Source organism: Cataglyphis hispanica, chromosome 2 (assembly GCF_021464435.1).
Source record: "Cataglyphis hispanica isolate Lineage 1 chromosome 2, ULB_Chis1_1.0, whole genome shotgun sequence".
Taxonomy (NCBI): Eukaryota; Metazoa; Arthropoda; class Insecta; order Hymenoptera; family Formicidae; genus Cataglyphis; species Cataglyphis hispanica.
In genome coordinates, this window is record NC_065955.1 from 1,042,020 (window position 1) to 1,058,377 (window position 16,358).

At 30.7% G+C, this 16,358-nt stretch overlaps 7 protein-coding genes across 8 annotated transcripts; 2 read left to right on the forward strand and 5 right to left on the reverse strand.

The window, feature by feature from the left end:
- Positions 1-193: 193 nt before the first annotated feature.
- Positions 194-5,068, forward strand: LOC126858817 (F-box/WD repeat-containing protein 5). The gene is made up of 9 exons (XM_050609418.1): positions 194-939; positions 1,609-1,766; positions 1,845-2,022; positions 2,182-2,374; positions 2,503-2,733; positions 2,816-2,988; positions 3,077-3,404; positions 3,494-3,706; positions 3,810-5,068. Exons 1-9 carry the CDS (start codon positions 651-653, stop codon positions 4,075-4,077), a joined length of 2,031 nt encoding a protein of 676 aa, XP_050465375.1. The 5' UTR covers positions 194-650; the 3' UTR covers positions 4,078-5,068.
- Positions 5,069-5,165: 97 nt separating this feature from the next.
- LOC126858826 (E3 ubiquitin-protein ligase PPP1R11) lies at positions 5,166-8,402 on the reverse strand. 2 transcript variants are annotated; one of them, XR_007688723.1, is made up of 5 exons: positions 8,196-8,402; positions 5,876-5,984; positions 5,634-5,789; positions 5,428-5,549; positions 5,166-5,355 (listed from the first exon to the last, which is right to left on the reverse strand). XR_007688723.1 is itself a non-coding variant. In XM_050609431.1 (4 exons), exons 1-4 carry the CDS (start codon positions 8,274-8,276, stop codon positions 5,524-5,526), a joined length of 372 nt encoding a protein of 123 aa, XP_050465388.1. In that variant the 5' UTR covers positions 8,277-8,402; the 3' UTR covers positions 5,166-5,523. The 2 variants fall into 2 exon arrangements, 1 of the variants encoding a protein (XP_050465388.1); XM_050609431.1 differs by having other exon boundaries at positions 5,166-5,549.
- On the reverse strand, positions 6,414-8,179 carry LOC126858821 (succinate--hydroxymethylglutarate CoA-transferase). The gene is made up of 2 exons (XM_050609421.1): positions 6,810-8,179; positions 6,414-6,742 (listed from the first exon to the last, which is right to left on the reverse strand). Exons 1-2 carry the CDS (start codon positions 7,884-7,886, stop codon positions 6,512-6,514), a joined length of 1,308 nt encoding a protein of 435 aa, XP_050465378.1. The 5' UTR covers positions 7,887-8,179; the 3' UTR covers positions 6,414-6,511.
- Positions 8,403-8,437: 35 nt separating the features above from the next.
- Positions 8,438-13,118, forward strand: LOC126858829 (probable tubulin polyglutamylase ttll-15). Its single transcript, XM_050609433.1, has 5 exons — positions 8,438-8,500; positions 10,739-10,984; positions 11,300-12,474; positions 12,609-12,813; positions 12,877-13,118. The coding sequence occupies exons 2-5, from the start codon at positions 10,943-10,945 to the stop codon at positions 12,973-12,975; spliced, it is 1,521 nt and encodes a 506-aa protein (XP_050465390.1). The 5' UTR covers positions 8,438-8,500; positions 10,739-10,942; the 3' UTR covers positions 12,976-13,118.
- LOC126858828 (40S ribosomal protein S29) lies at positions 8,808-9,890 on the reverse strand. Its single transcript, XM_050609432.1, has 3 exons — positions 9,725-9,890; positions 9,099-9,198; positions 8,808-8,995 (listed from the first exon to the last, which is right to left on the reverse strand). Exons 1-3 carry the CDS (start codon positions 9,784-9,786, stop codon positions 8,987-8,989), a joined length of 171 nt encoding a protein of 56 aa, XP_050465389.1. The 5' UTR covers positions 9,787-9,890; the 3' UTR covers positions 8,808-8,986.
- Positions 13,020-13,888, reverse strand: LOC126858825 (tRNA-specific adenosine deaminase 2). The gene has a single exon (XM_050609430.1). It carries the CDS (start codon positions 13,886-13,888, stop codon positions 13,370-13,372), a length of 519 nt encoding a protein of 172 aa, XP_050465387.1. The 3' UTR covers positions 13,020-13,369.
- A 196-nt stretch (positions 13,889-14,084) lies between these two features.
- On the reverse strand, positions 14,085-16,241 carry LOC126858822 (single-strand selective monofunctional uracil DNA glycosylase). Its single transcript, XM_050609423.1, has 4 exons — positions 15,818-16,241; positions 14,631-15,373; positions 14,406-14,558; positions 14,085-14,229 (listed from the first exon to the last, which is right to left on the reverse strand). Exons 2-4 carry the CDS (start codon positions 15,339-15,341, stop codon positions 14,104-14,106), a joined length of 990 nt encoding a protein of 329 aa, XP_050465380.1. The 5' UTR covers positions 15,342-15,373; positions 15,818-16,241; the 3' UTR covers positions 14,085-14,103.
- Positions 16,242-16,358: the final 117 nt, after the last annotated feature.

Genomic DNA, 16,358 nt, shown 5'->3' on the forward strand with positions numbered 1-16,358 from the left:
AGCACACACTTTTGCATAAGCGCATAACTATAAGCATAAGGAAATTGATTGGTTCATTTCCTTATGCATATATTTGTGGACCAATCAATTTCTTTGTGTTTATGATTATGCGCTTATGCAAAAGTGTGTGCTCCTCGCTTTATTCATTCGAATGCTAGCAATAATATGGTCTAACCAATTAAATTCGTCCTTTCCTTTACCTTTGATAGCAGAGAACATAGACACACATGACACATACGATACATACACATTGAATTATGAATTGTTTTGGCAGAGTTTGACGGACGTCAAAAATATATAAAGTTGAGAAATAAATAAATTATTATTATTGAATCGATGAAAATCTAATTTGCATCTTTCCATAATTACGATTTTTAATGAATATCTAGATACAATGTATCGGAAATGGAGGCATTAATGATACCTGCTGTACTTTCATCCATACACGCTACCAACACGTGTCGCGTTTTCGAAATATTTATGTATATATATTATACCATGTGTGGTATTACGTGCTATATGTAATGCATTTGATTGCGAGGAAAATTCTAACCTCGGTCGGGTTCGTGTATCCTCGGCACAGTGACTGCACAGTCGCTGACGCTGACAGATATCAGCTGTTCCAGTAAATAAACCGCCGCATTTTGACAATGGACGGCGTCGAGGACATTACGCGGGACTATCAGACAGCTGACGAAGAAGTCAGTGAATCGGATAACAATAGCGAGTGCTTGTCACAGCAAAGCGAGGGCGATGTTAATTGGTATTATATGCCAGACTCGATTCTTTTGAGCATCTTCCAGTATTTGACGCCGAAGGAGCTGACGATTGCGGGTGAAGTATGCAGATCGTGGCATAGGGTCTCGCACGATGAATTTCTGTGGAAATATTTATTTTATCGAACATACAAGATAGATCCGGATGTCGGTATCATGCCAGGTATGTCTTGTCATACATCAGCAGCACTTTCGACGTCATCGTAATTTTACATGCGATTGCATATAATATTCTTTGTCACATATTATATGTCTGAAATAGATGAAAAACATAAATTTCTGTTGTGTGATTCGTACATTGTGTTCAGTTTGAAAAAAATTATTTGAATCACAAGAAAAAATCTTGATTTAGATAAATTAGATAATTATTCTATATAGGGTATGTATAAGGATAATAGAAGTGAGGAAACAATAAGAACAAAAGATATAATAATAATAAAATAATTATTTTGTAGTAAATAAATATAGCAGCATTTTAAATTTAAATTAGTTTTATAATAAATTTATTAAGAATTGTTTTATATATACTTATTAAGATTTGTGACAATTCTTACTGTTTGATTTCTATCTTTCTATTATAAAATCATTTTTGTATATTATATGAAAGATATCCAGTAGCAATAATATATGTATTTATATATGTATATATGTAATTTTTGATCTTTTGAAGCATGATATTTCAAAAATATTTTAATACATAGAAGAGAGAGAGAGATTAATTCACATATACCTACATAGATTTATATCAATATGTTATGCATATATTTTATGCTTATATTTTTCTTGATTAAGAGAATATTAGTAATTATTATTCTCTCTTTCACTCTTTTAGGGAAAACTTCTTGGTTGGGAGAATTCAAACGTTTGGCATATCATACTCCATTAATAGAAACTGAAGTTCTCAAGGAACATTCACATCAAGTTTTACATGTGAGCTTCTCTCATAATGGCAAAATGTTTGCAACTTGTTCAAAAGATGGATATATTCTTGTAAGTTCTTTTGTTGACATTTATATTTCTCCTTTTTTGTATAAATTTTCAAGTATCACAAATATGTTATTATTTCAGGTGTGGCAAAGTCAATATCCTGTTACTATAAAATATTTGCACGATATGAAAACATTTAGTTGGAAATATACACAATTTTCCCAATTTAATTGTACAGATACTTTACTTCTTGTCTCTGGTGTACATTTTGGTACACCTCATAGTACTTCAGGAGAAATAGCAGTGTTTAAAGTAGCACGTAAGTAAACAAAATTAAATGCACTTTAAAGAAAATTATTACATAAATTGATAAATCTTAAAAAGATAGACAATAAGCGATTTTTTGAAACACATTTTAATAAAAGACTTCAATTGTTGATCAAATAGTTACTTATGTATGCTTTGTGTTTATTTGTAGCTGGCTTTGATCTCCAATGTAGAGTAGTGAATAAGCCATATGACATATTTGGTACATGGTACAGTGAGCGTTACCTTTTAAGTGGAAATCTGCATTGGTTGGCACATTTGGTCAGTACTAGTGTAGTTTGGCTAAATAAGGCAAATCAGGAATCAGCTAGTGAACATGTGCCCATTATGACACAACTTTTTAGGTAAAGTCATAATTCAATATGCCTCCTCAATTTTAGTTTAATATTAATCTTAATGAGATTTATAATATTAATGTTAGTATAAACAGTTGTCTTCTCAAAATAAATTTTTTTTCTATAATAATTTTCAGGTTTTACAATGGAAATGCTTCTTCAATTAGAGCAATTATGGTTGCAAATTGTCTAGCGCTTGCACCAGCTGAAACTACAGAACAACAAAGCCAGCCATCCTCCTCAAATATAAAGGAAGAAAAAGGGAATCCGCCAAGTCATAAAGATTTGTTATCACGTTCGAACGAACCTAGTAGCTCGCAACAGCATGAAGAACCAGAAGTGCTACACCATGCATCATCGAGATTACAGTATGAATTTTTCGTTCTTTATTATATATGATAACACCTCTATTTGTTAAATGATTAACATTTATATATATATATATGATAGATATAGTAAATTAGAAGGTGGATTTTCGAATTGGAGAAAACTTGGTGACGGTTTTGAATATGCTAGTCCTATACAATACAATCAGGAATATAGACAGGTTGAAATGCAGAAGGCGCACGAAAGTGATAGTGAAAGCGAGAATCTACTGTGGGAAGAGGACAGCGAGTCAGGAGGTAGAAAAATTATATGCACAGTAATGTATACTATTAGAAAATCGATCGTTATAATTTGTATGGGATATGATATAAAATGGGTTTACAGAATCTTCGATAACCGAAGAATGTGATACTGACGAGTTGGCCAATAATCCCGAGAAGTTTCTTATATTTACAACTGGCTCAAAGACATATACTCCACATAAAGTTGGTTTTAAGAGAATTAAATTAGTCAGTTTCCCAAGGAGATTAGATCCAGGACCGTCATTACGCGAAAGAATAGCTCAGCGGGAAAGGGAGCGAGAGAGACAGAATACCCCATCGGTAGAAGATTGGTTAAATTACGAATCTGTAGCTGATAAATTCGATAAGATAGATCATTTGATTGATCTTCACGGCCACATCATTGGAATGGGACTTTCTCCTGATCATAGGTCAGTTATCGTCGTCAATATCGTCATCATGTAAGATGATATATTTGAGGGATATGTGATATATTTTTGTATCACATTTTTGTATACAGATATCTTTATGTAAATACGAGACCATGGCCGAAGGGTTATGTTATTACTAATCCTTTGCAACCACCACCAATAGCACAAGAAATTGATATACATGTGATTGATTTGGTAACATTAAAACAAGTTGGTACAATGTTAAGAGCACATAAGGCATATACACCTAATAACGAATGTTTCTTTATATTTTTGGATGTATGTAATGAATATGTAGCAAGGTAATGTAATTTGATTACATTTACATAATTCATCAAACTTAAAAAAAAATTTATATTTTCAAAATATATACGATATTTAATTTTTAAATATCTTTGCTTACAGCGGTGCAGAAGATAAGCATGGTTACTTGTGGGATAGACATTATGGAATTTGTTTAGCAAAATTTCCTCATACCGATGTAGTTAATTCCGTAGCTTTTAATCCACGTGATCCTGAAATGTTAGTTACAACCAGTGATGATTATACAGTTAAAATATGGCGGAGTCGGGCTATGGTGAAGACTTTAGGTTTAGATGAAAATACTTATCGTAGAGGAATGGAGGTGCGAAAAAGACGAAGGTTTCAAAGAAGTAGTAATAACATTGACTGACTAAAAACTATTAAATTTCCAATTTAAAACATTTATTTTTACAAGAATTTTAGAGATATATTCTGCACTTAAGTTGATACAAAATCGTCCAAAATACTATTATCGTATAAAAGCATAAATAATTAATCTATTTTTTGATTACCTGAAATTTATGCACACAGATACATGTGCAGATTTTTATCTCTTATAATGTAACACAATCTGGAATATCACCAGATGAGTACTATTTGAAAGAGTTACTAAAAATGTTGTTAAAAGAATGGATATCACAAAGAAATATATTGTCTATTGTTATATCGCAAAATCATAAAATATCTAAAAAGAATTAAAAATTATATCATTTATATTTAAAGATTATCATCAAACTATTTTTAAACTGTTAGCTTAAAGTTTATCTGTATAGCTCTTACATGTAGAATTCTAGGTCTTATAGAATTTATCTTCTGACAAATATATTATAAAATTGGAATTCTCAATGAAGAGAGTATGCAATTATATTAAGTTTTTAATGTGGTTATCATTCTGTGTACACAATCTGTAATGATATATTTCTAACGTAACCGAATTTTTTTATTTTTATTTTTTTTCTGCATATTTGAAATATTTATAAATTTTATTTCTATTTGTACTAAACAAAGAAAATAATAAATGGATATAAATGTGCACTATTTCTTTTTCTCGTACAACATTTCATTTTTTGAGCTTCTATGTTGTACAATTACATTGTAAAATTGTAAACATAATATAATAAATCTCCCTCAAAAACAAAATTTTGGGATTTTCCAATTTCCCTGTATAATAACAAGTCATTTCAAATTTGATTTAGCAATTATGAAACATATAAATCAATATTATTATAAATATGGAATGTTAATAAAAGTAACAGATTAACAAGTAATATATATTTTCTTTCGGCATAAAATCTAGAGCTATCGGCTAGCAAAGAGTGTGTGTGTGTGTGTGTGTGTGTGTGTGTGTGTGTGTGTGTGTGTGTGTGTGTGTGTGTGTGTGTGTATATATATATATATATATATATTAAATAGCAAATAATACATATGAAAAAAGTGACATTAATTCAGATAAACATATACAAGGAATGATAATTGTTATTTTTCAGAGAATATTCAATGATTTACTATTCTCATCACATATCACATACAATCTATATAAGAATTAACAATTTGGACAACATTTCATAATCTTCCGTGCAATATTGTTAAAGTATTATAATAAAAATGCTACATGATTAGTGCAGAATCATATTTAAAGTTTGTATACCTAAAAGGATAATGTAATATGACAAAAAATCATATTCTTTGGTTTCATTTTTCTACTTATTGTATCACTTACCTACAATTCGCCATTTCTTCTGTATGATACTGACTTGAGAAACAGCAAAAGAATTTATTTTCCATTTAGCAGGATGATCAATGGGTATATAAATACTTATGTTGATCCTGTTGCAATCGGTTCTGTAATCAGACCATAATATGAAATAAACATACATTAATTAAACATACATAATGATACTATTAAATTTATCATTAAAAAGTTACCAGGATGAGATGACATTCCATCTTGAGCAGCATTTCCAGTTTGGGGTAAGACTTTCTTATGAGCATCCTTATGCCCATGACAATGTTCACATTCATCATCACTATCTTCCGAACTACTTTCACCAAAAGTTTTTGGTTTCTCGTAAATACAACAACCTATAAATAAAAAAAAATTATTATTTTATTTTATATTTTTCATTAAATAAACTTAAAAGATCTCATAAAAATAATAAATAACTTACATTTTGACTTTTTCTTGTTTAGATTTTCATTATCAACAGTTCCTTGAGTCCATTGGACTTTTTTGGTTGATTTCGGTTTTCGTAAACGTAATCGTACAGTAGGCACATCCTATAAAAGAAAATTATGAAAATATTAATATAATAAAACTAATAAAATTAATCATACTTTAAAGTACATACAGGTAATGATTGCCATTGGTCACAATAAACACAATTGAAAAATTTTTATTATAAAAATAAATAAAAACATACCCAAATAAAATTTATTTTTTTATTTATTATACAAAGTTTGACATATATTTACACAAATAATATTTTATAAAATATGTAATTTTATTTGTATTTACATATACATACGATTCTTACTGTAAATTATATTTTTTTAAATCTTTAAAAAAATATATAATATATGTAAATATATATAAATTATAATATATTTAAATACACAATATTATCAATAACATCATGAAAAAAATCTTTGAAACTAGTCTAAAAATTATATTTTATTATAAAATCAAAATTTATGTATTATCTAAAATACTATATGTAATGTATAAAAGTTAAAACGTTATTAGAAAATCAAAATTTTTTTATGTTATGTGAGTATTGCATGTCAAAATACATAAAAAAAATTAATTATTGCACAATTTTTTGTGCTATTAAATTTTCTATTTTATTATCCGAATATTTTAATATATTTCTTAAAACTTCTAATGTATGTTGTCCTAACATTGGTGGTGACGATCTCACTATGTTGGTAGCATAGCTATATGTCACAGGTGGCCCAACGAGTTTTACTTTGCCTGTAACTGGATGTTCTAACTCTTGAACCAACTTTATATATTTTACATGAGGATCATCAAATACCTGAAAATTACATGCCAAATTTTAAAAAAGTGAAATTTACGAAAGTATTTGATATTGATTTATTCACCTCTTTTATAGTATTTACTGCTCCATATGGAAATGAAGCACCTTCAAATATTGCAGACCATTCTTGATTTGTTTTTCTTTTAAATACATCTCTGAGAATTTGAAGTAATTCCATTCTATTCTTAACTCTAGCAATATTATTCTTAAATTTGTTATTATTAATGAGTTCTGGTAGTTGTAATCTTTTGATTAACTCTTGAAATTGCAAATCACTACCCACTCCCACAGTCATATATCCATCTTTTGTTGGGAAAGCTTCATAAGGAACTATGCTCTCATGTTCAGATCCCCATCTTGTTGCTTCCTTGCCTGCATTTAAATAATTTGAAGCAATATTAATCAAGCTCGCAATTTGAGTTGACAAAAGATTACATTGTATCCATTGGCCTTTGTTGATTCTTGATCTTTGCAGTAAAGCTGCCATAATCGCTCCATGAGCATATAAACCCATTGCTAAATCTGTCATTGCTACACCAACTTTGCATGGTGGTCCATCTTTGGGACCAGTAATATGCAAGAGTCCACCTAGGGAAGCAGCAATAACGTCATAACCAGGCCTATTTGCGTAAGGTCCTTGGGATCCATAGCCAGTTAACGAGCAATATATAAGACGTGGCGCTATCTTGGCTATATCTTCATATCCTAAGCCCATACTGTCCAACTTTCCTGGTACGTAATTTTCCACTAAGACATCGCATGTCTGCGCCAGATCATAAATAATATCTTTACCTCTCTTCAGATCGATACAAACGCTTTTCTTATTTCTATTCACGCTCATAAAATAAGTCGATTCTTGCGTTCCTTCGAAGAATGGCGGACCCCATTTGCGCGCCTCGTCTCCATCACCAGGTCGTTCGATCTTCAAGATCTCCGCACCAAGATCTCCCAGGATCATCGTACAGTAGGGACCGGCTACGATCCGTGTCAGATCCAGAATTCGTATTCCATTTAACGGTGAACGATTGTCTTCGGTTTGACAAAATTCACGCTCGCATTTCTTCAAATTGCATTCACTTATTAAAAATCTTTCACTCGCTGCGCGTTTTCGCAGGACCGTGATCATATTACGCATCATCATTAAAACTCAAAGAACAAAGTTAGAAATAATTTGTATAACCTTGTCGCAATCAAAAAATATTTTATATATCGTAGTGAAAAAAATACGTGTTTTATGATTATTATAAAAATCGTCTTCCAACGATGCAAAGTTTTATGTTAGAGGAGATATTAGATAGTGACAAGCGATAAGAGCAATAATTATTTGCATTCTGTGAATAACGTCACCGACGATTCCTCTCCACCTCCGCTTATCGCGCGATCGAGTAATAAACGTAACGTACATAGTACATATATTAATGAGGGTTAACGAACATACACACTAGCATACCTGCGATTCGGAGACATCCGCCTCGGAGATTGTTTCCGTTTGCGTTTGCAAAGCTGCTTGTTCCGACATTGTTCTCTCCATGTGTCGCAAGTCGCAATTGATACGCGTCTTTTTGAACGAGGGACACGCACGATATCACTGCAGCATCAAACGTAACCTATGCGAATTTTCACCATCGCCGCAGTGCGCAGTGCTGCCAATATTTGTTTTCCTTTTTTTTTTTTCTTTGATATATTTGCAATAGCGAATTAGTTGCAAAATTGGTCTTCCTTTTTTGCAATTTCGATTTTTAGCAAGATTTCAAGGTAACTTTAGTTTTTAAAAGATATGCTCAAATTAGAAAGAATATTAACTTCCGAATAGAGAATATAATTTCTACACAAACTTCGAATATATATAAATTTATTGATAAACTAGGTGCACATATGCATTGTATATACATATATGCTTTATATAATCCTGTAATCCTATTTATGTGCAATATTAATGGTTGTAATTTTCAATATAGTTCAAAACAGTAGATTGCTTTTCAAATAATTGCATATTCACATGTTCATAAAATTTAAAAAATGTTTGAAAGGATATAAATAGAATATGTGATAAAATACAGGATTATAAGAACATAATGTGTTTATTTTAAAAACATTGGTAAGTGCTGGATATTGTTACAATACCATTTTATTTGTGTTTAACTGTCAATGTTATTCCAAAATATTAGTGCTGATGTTGAAATCATAGGTATGATTGGTTGAATTGCTTGAATTATGTTGTATTTATGTTCTATGTTGTATTCAATCCAGCTGTAAAGCAAAAAGAAGATATTATTTAATTGTATTATTTTTTTCCTTTTTTAATATGTGTATCCATAAATATTTTATATTATATTGAGAATGTCATATTTACCTTTTTGAAACCAATGTCAGCAGCATATTCCCTGAAGCACTGCCGGCAGATATTCAGGCCATATTTGCGAATAAGCCCGTGTCTATTTGCACAGGCACGGCTGCAACAAAATCAATATTGTTTAGAGAGGGAGAATACATATATACATTTACATTTAACACATACACACACACATGCATATATATATATATATATATATATATATATATATATATAAAATATTAGAATTAATATTAAATCTATTTATTCAACTGCATTTTCTAAATTTAAAACAATTAAAAATTTGAAGACAGAAAGAAAGAGGAAAAATAATGCGCAGAAAACTCATATAAAACAGAATATTTAGTAAAATAACCATAGTCTGACTTATTACACGATACTTTTGAGGTTAGCATACATACTTATACTTATTTTTACAAAAGCAATATTAATAATTAACATTGATAGATAAATATATAAAAATAATTTCAGATTTTAATTAGTCTATCAAATTTCACTTTAAATCAAATTTTCGTGACTAATATTACATGGCGATAACCTCGTGGTGATGCGATCGCTCAAACTGTTGTGTGCCACATAAATTAATCGCTGATGAAAGCGAATAAAACAAAGTACGTTATACTGACCAGGATCTTGATCCTTGACCGTATTTTCGTGGATGCGAATACCAAATATTCTGGAAACCCATGTTTGCACGTGTTATTACTCTTCCCTTATACACTTACAACTACTCAGTACGAGTCAGCGGATGTAAAGAACGAGGCAGAATCGATGGATAAAGTTCACGACACGCAGCGCTTCCACAATCTAACCTCACAACTACGCATCGATCACGTGACACGTGTCTGCTCTTTCCCGCTATGTTTAAATACGATAGTATAGTACTTTTTCAAGCATATATATAAATTTTTTATATTTTATTAATTATGTTAATGAGATTTATGAAATGCTATATAAGTATGTACTATTACTCCTATAGCAAAAAAATTTATTTACAGATGAAAAATTTATTTAAAGATGAAATGGTCATTTTCTTCAAACTCTTTTCAAAATTGTAAATAATATTTTAAAATAAAGTGTATAAAAATTATAAGAAACATGAAATTAGGAATTACAATAAATAAAAAAGACATATATAATAATTTTAAACATTTGAGATCATCTTATATAATAATAAATATATATGGACAAAAATAGATTAAAAAATTCTCAAACAATTCAGATTTATATATTCAAATCAGTTAAAAAATCAATTCTATAATATTTTATTATATATATATTACAATACATAGGATTGCTTTATAGTAATCAATAATAAAACAGAAATACTCATCCAAAATCATAGCCATATAATTAAAATAATTATATATTAATAATTATAATTATAATTATAATTATAATAATATATTAATTATTAGACTGTTTTAATAATCAATAACAAAATATTAGTATTATAGCATACTTAATGAAAATCAGCCGTATAATCAAAACTAAATACATTTAAAAGTAATTTGCTCTGATTATACATTCATTCACACACGTTTTGCAATTTTTTATGTTATTTTACGATTAGCATTGTTATATTATAAGTTTTTTATTCTATTTATTTCTGTCGGTAATTATGAATATCTTAATTCTAGATGTAAATTACAATCGTGTAAAGAGAAACCGGTTCTCTTTCTAACAACTGGGAGACAGTCATATCCCACATGGATAGGTCGTCGATGAAGCGGGGATAAGTTACAACGGTACTTTCACATGATGCTTTTCGTTGCTCAAAAGTAAACTCACTGCAGACTGTTACTGTTGGAGTTAATTCTAGTCACGTTTAAATCAAAATTACTATGTCAGACGACAAAGGACACGATAGAAAAGAGAGCGAAAAGGTACGCAAAAAGATATTTAAAAATTATTTTTATTACTATGACGAGAATTAGAAATCGATACATAAGCAGCACAATAATTTAACACATTTAAAATGGAATCTAATCAATTAGCTGAAGTCTCAATTAGCTGAAGAATAGTAATTTAAATCAGTTCTCTTTTATTAGATAATTAGATAAAGACATATATGTAGATATTTATTAAAATAAAATAAAAGAAAGGATAAAATATTTAATTCTATTTCTCATTTTTTGTTATTCATTCATTTTAATCAGATTTAATAAATTTAATCATAATGACTGACAACGCTGTTACAGAAAATTCGATACATTATAAGAAGACAAATCATGAGTTTGAAGATGAAGACAGTTCTAAGGATTATTCTATCTTTCGTAGCGGGCCCGTTGATCCTTTACGGTATATCTTTTATTTATCAAACATACTCAAGACATCTATTTGAACGACCAGTAACAATAAACGAGGATCAACCTAAATTCTGGATCTACGCCAAAAGCAACGATACCAATTACTTGAAGCACGTATACGCGGTGCTCCAACGGCTCGGTTTTCAAGAGAGCAAAAATGAATCTGATTGGGACCTACTGTGGGCCCACGATTATCCGTTTCGCGTACTGTCGATGAAATTAAGTAGACTGCGGGAGCATCAGCGAATCAACCATTTCCCCGGTTGCGGCTACATCACGAACAAGGTAGATCTGTCGACATCACGCGGCGGACAATATATACCAGCGGCGTTCAAGATACCTGAGGACCAGCAAGCTTTCCTTGACTATGCCAAGTCAAATCCCACGAAGCTGTTCGTACAGAAATCGAATGATCATCGGGGCATCCGTATTCGCGGCAACGATGACGCAAACTTCACTGATGGCACCTTCGTCCAAGAGTTTATCGAACGACCATTCCTCGTGGATGGCTACAAGTTTGATATTGGCGTGTACGTTGTCATCACATCGGTAGATCCGTTGCGGCTATATGTCTACAAAGGCGACGTATTGTTCCGCTTCTGTCCGGTGAAATATTATCCTTTCGATCCAGAAATCCTAGACAAGTACGTGGTGGGAGATGATTATTTACCGATTTGGAACGTGCCATCTTTAAAGAGATACTACACTGAGTTCGGGTTCTCGATGAAAGATTCATTCGACGCGTACGTCAAAGAACGCGAAAAGAATCCGACCAAGATGTGGGAGCGAGTATATGACGCTATCCGGGAAGTCGTGCTGATGAAGGAGATGCAAATCAGAGAAGTTTCTAAACGCTTCGGCAATGGCAGGAATTTCTTCGAGCTCGTGAGATTCGATCTGGCTCTCGATGAGGATCTGAATGTCTACATGATGGAAGCGAATATGTCGCCGAATCTGTCTTCCGCGCATTATCCACCGAATCAATTGCTTTATGAGCAAGTCATATTCAATACATTTGCGCTAGTCGGCATCGGCAAGAGAATCAGAAGAAGATCCTTAAAGATTAGGCAAGTATAGCATATCAAAATTTACATGTATTTAAATACATGTACAGAAGAATTTTGTATTTCAAAATTGAGCCTAAAAATACAGAGTAGAATTATTCACATAAAAGATATTTTAATTATTGGCATTATTGTAGAAATAAAGCAGAAGAAGAAATGGAGATAGCAAATAAAAACATTGTAGTGCTACCAGAGCTCTGCAAGGAATGCAAGGACTGCTTTCATATAGAGTGTCAATTGTGTAGGCCTTGTTATACATTGGAAACAAAACTTATTTTATCGCAAAGTTATCTTGAACATCAGAATCAGATGGATTTTCAAAGAATTTTCCCGCCTCCGATTGTAAGTCAGAAGAATATTTTCTCATATAATTTTACTTTTGACAAAGGATGTATCTGTTTGTAGACAAAGGGCATGGTGCTGCAAAACTACACACTGAGAAATCAATTACTCATCAGATGGTACCAAGGAAAATGCGAATTGGATAAAACATGGTGCAGTTGACATTATATGATAAAGTTAAAAGCTTATCTTGTAAGTATTACATGTAATATTGAACATATATTTCAGATATGTAAGACTGTATATACAGTATTCAATAAGTAGAAACATATTAAATAAAAAGTCGATCAACAAGTACATAAAAACGCGTGAAGAAATATTGAATTTACCATTATTTCTATTTCTACTATACTGTACATTAAATACATATATATATGTAGAGTATAAAAAATTATAAAAGACTCCAAATTATTTTATATTATAGAGCGCAGTCTGTATTACCTAATTATTAAAAAAAGGAAATAAATATATTTTATATTCATGTATTATATTAAATTATATATAAAAAATGTTCCACACATATATATATATATAGAAGATATCAAATGTAGAAAGATTATTTGTTCTCTGTTAACAAAGTTTCTTTCTTTCTTTTGACTTTTGACTCAGGCGCGTTTGGATTTACGCCCTTGTAAAAGTCTTTAAGCAATCTCATAGCCTCTTCTCTCTTAACGTTTCCTTGTATCATTACTTTTGAATCGTAAAATTTCGGTACTTCGAGAACACTGACGCAACCGCCAAATCGATCATTCGCACACCCGTATATAATACTACGTACTTGTAGTTGAAGTAATGCCGACATACACATTATGCATGGTTCTACCGTGACAATTACATCTAGATTACGAAACACTGTTTCGTATTCCACACGTTTCTCTTTACAAAACTTTAAAACTTGGTCAATGCAATTTACCTCTGCATGACGAGTTGCATTACAAGTTTCATTCACTGTGTTATTTCCAGTTGCAATTATTTCATTATTATATATAAATAAACAACCAACTGGAACTTCGCCAACTTTTAAAGATTCCTCAGCTTTTTGTAATGCAACATCCATCCATGACAAAATATCCATAATAAAAGCTATTATATATGTCGATAATATGATATAAAGATATTTTTAAAATTACGCTGTGCTCTACAGTTTTATAAAATTATTAATTTTTTTTGAGTTTTCAATCTTTTGCAAATAATATAAATGTTGTCTTAAATAAAAATAACTTATCAATTAAGCTTGAATTTTATATTTTTTATATAAAAATAATGATTGTATCCTGTGGAAGAAAGAATTTAAACAATGGTACTTGCTTTTTCAAAAAATTTGAGCAATCCCAACTCATCCAACCGTTTCATAGCTGTTTCATTCCAATTTTGATTACCTACAGCTCTTGGACTGGGATGTCGCAGAACCATTACCTGAAAAAAATCACATATAAATTAGTAAATCTTGATATATTATAATTAAAAAGATATTACAATGCAATATATTGCATAAATATATATGTGTGTGTGTATATATATATATATATATATATATATATATATATATATATATACTATATTATATATATATATATATATATATATATTACCTGTACATGAGAAAGACCTCCTGTCTGGACGGCAATCTGTGCTCTTTTTTCGGCATAATTTCCAATACCAACGATAATCTCTACTTTCAAGAGTTGTATTATATCTATCAAGGATTTGTCGCATGCCTCATGTAAAATTTTTTGTCCTTCTCCCTAAAAAGAAACAAACTGTTCAGCATGAAAAAAAAAAAAAAAATGTAAATGGGATAAATATTTTAATTCTGCCTTTAATTCTGCTGGTGTGATGTTTCGAGCTTTGGCATCCATAAATGCAAGTGGGCAATAATTGTGCATGTATGCATATCGAAAAAAGTTTTCTGGACTTCCACACAAATCTCGAAAGAGGCCCCACAATCTTAGCCCACTAATCTCACTACGTGTACATTGGAATCCTGTGACTTTTCGATCAGGATGTTCTTTTAATGGACTTCCAACGGGACCAAAAATTTTGAGCCAATTGCGCACCATGCTTATTTCTCCAAATGGCACACCAGTTTGAGACATGCCCCATGGTCCAGGATTCATGCCAACAAATAAAACTTTTTTTTTGCCAGTGCAATACTTATGTACATACATGGCATGTGTTTCAGATGCATACTCAAGCGGATTGTAAATATATTGTATCATTGACGGAAAAGTAACGTCTTTTAATTTAGTACAAAGTTCTTGTTCAATTGATAATAATTTATCAGAAACTGATTCAAGCACCAAAGGTATGTGTTCAATAGCATCTTTATTTTTTTCTATATTTGAAGTGGATATAAGCACTGTAGATGAATGTTCAATTCCATCTCCATTTTCCTCTGTACTTTGTTTTATACCCAAAGTTGTTTGTATTTGTGTCATGTAATCTAAGGTATCTGAACCTGATTGTTTAAGCTTTTTTGGACCTGGTGAATCATCGCTTTTTACTCTGCTTCTCTTTGCACGAGGCATAGTTATTTTCAAAAAGTCTAATATCTAAGAAACTTAAGATTTTATTTATAAAAGTTAGTTATTTTGAAATAAGTCTTCTCTTTAACAACAGAATATATATATATATTTAATTAAAAGTTTTATATTATCGAATATATATGTATTTTATAAGCGATATATGCTCTCTTGAAGTAATTTCAAGATATAAAACACAACACCAAGCAGAATGTTTCTTCATATGCAGATGCGTTAATAAAACATCATGTTCAATCTTTGAAACAAAACGATTATAGCTGCACTTTTTTTTTGCAATATTAGTTTTAGATTTTTAGTATCGCAATTCGGATTAATCAGATTAATAAAACGTCACCACATTATTGCAAATACAAGCAAGAGTTTCATTCATGTGTGATTCATTATCTAGAACCGGCGAAACGCATCCGAATATTTTCAAAAATATTTCGTTACACAGTATAGAAAGAAAAGCGCATAGTTACTCTGTTTATCCCGCCAATTATACACACAGCATATATAAATATATGTACGCTGCTTCTACACTTTACTTCTCTCTTCCTTCTTCTTCTTCAAAATCTGAGTATATATCTATGATATATCTATTTCAGTTTAAAAGTAAAATGTAAAAAAAGTGCATTTGAAACGAAACGATGAAGCACGTGCATATATATCTAACCTAATCTAATCAACCTAACTTTAGTTTCAGAGTGCATAACATTTGGCATTATGGTTGCGTTCCGTTTCACGCATAGAATGCATAGATCGCTTGGAAATCTATAATATATGTTACATGAACTATAGATTTTCAGGCGATCTATGCGATCAATGCATGAAATGGAACGCATCCTATGAATATTTTATGCGTTTGATTGATCAATCAGGATAAAGATTTTCTTTTCTTTTATTCTGATTGGTCAAATCATCGGATATTGACTTTACATAAAGGACTTTTCAAAATGAATTTGTATAGCAAATTTGCACAAAAATCGACCAGTCATGTGACAAATAAAAGAAACGTCATTT

Bases quoted from the DNA above. Each gene is read 5' to 3' on its own strand.
- LOC126858821 (XM_050609421.1), bottom strand. From the start codon at position 7,886: ATGATGATGCGTAATATGATCACGGTCCTGCGAAAACGCGCAGCGAGT. The intron at 6,743-6,809 runs GTGAATAAATCA...TGTAATTTTCAG, and splicing joins CAGTAAATACTATAAAAGAG to GTATTTGATGATCCTCATGT.
- LOC126858828 (XM_050609432.1), bottom strand. From the start codon at position 9,786: ATGGGTTTCCAGAATATTTGGTATTCGCATCCACGAAAATACGGTCAA. The intron at 9,199-9,724 runs GTCAGTATAACG...ATTTTGTTGCAG, and splicing joins GGTCAAGGATCAAGATCCTG to CCGTGCCTGTGCAAATAGAC.
- LOC126858826 (XM_050609431.1), bottom strand. From the start codon at position 8,276: ATGGAGAGAACAATGTCGGAACAAGCAGCTTTGCAAACGCAAACGGAA. The intron at 5,985-8,195 runs GTATGCTAGTGT...TTTCTTTTATAG, and splicing joins CGGATGTCTCCGAATCGCAG to GATGTGCCTACTGTACGATT. The intron at 5,550-5,633 runs GTAACTTTTTAA...GTCTGATTACAG, and splicing joins TGGAATGTCATCTCATCCTG to AACCGATTGCAACAGGATCA.
- LOC126858817 (XM_050609418.1), top strand. From the start codon at position 651: ATGGACGGCGTCGAGGACATTACGCGGGACTATCAGACAGCTGACGAA. The intron at 3,405-3,493 runs GTCAGTTATCGT...TTTTGTATACAG, and splicing joins GGACTTTCTCCTGATCATAG to ATATCTTTATGTAAATACGA. The intron at 3,707-3,809 runs GTAATGTAATTT...CTTTGCTTACAG, and splicing joins TGTAATGAATATGTAGCAAG to CGGTGCAGAAGATAAGCATG.
- LOC126858822 (XM_050609423.1), bottom strand. From the start codon at position 15,341: ATGCCTCGTGCAAAGAGAAGCAGAGTAAAAAGCGATGATTCACCAGGT. The intron at 14,559-14,630 runs GCAGAATTAAAA...GTTTCTTTTTAG, and splicing joins TCACACCAGCAGAATTAAAG to GGAGAAGGACAAAAAATTTT. The intron at 14,230-14,405 runs GTAATATATATA...GATTTTTTTCAG, and splicing joins GAGGTCTTTCTCATGTACAG to GTAATGGTTCTGCGACATCC.
- LOC126858825 (XM_050609430.1), bottom strand. From the start codon at position 13,888: ATGGATATTTTGTCATGGATGGATGTTGCATTACAAAAAGCTGAGGAA.
- LOC126858829 (XM_050609433.1), top strand. From the start codon at position 10,943: ATGTCAGACGACAAAGGACACGATAGAAAAGAGAGCGAAAAG. The intron at 12,475-12,608 runs GCAAGTATAGCA...GCATTATTGTAG, and splicing joins AGAAGATCCTTAAAGATTAG to AAATAAAGCAGAAGAAGAAA. The intron at 12,814-12,876 runs GTAAGTCAGAAG...ATCTGTTTGTAG, and splicing joins GAATTTTCCCGCCTCCGATT to ACAAAGGGCATGGTGCTGCA.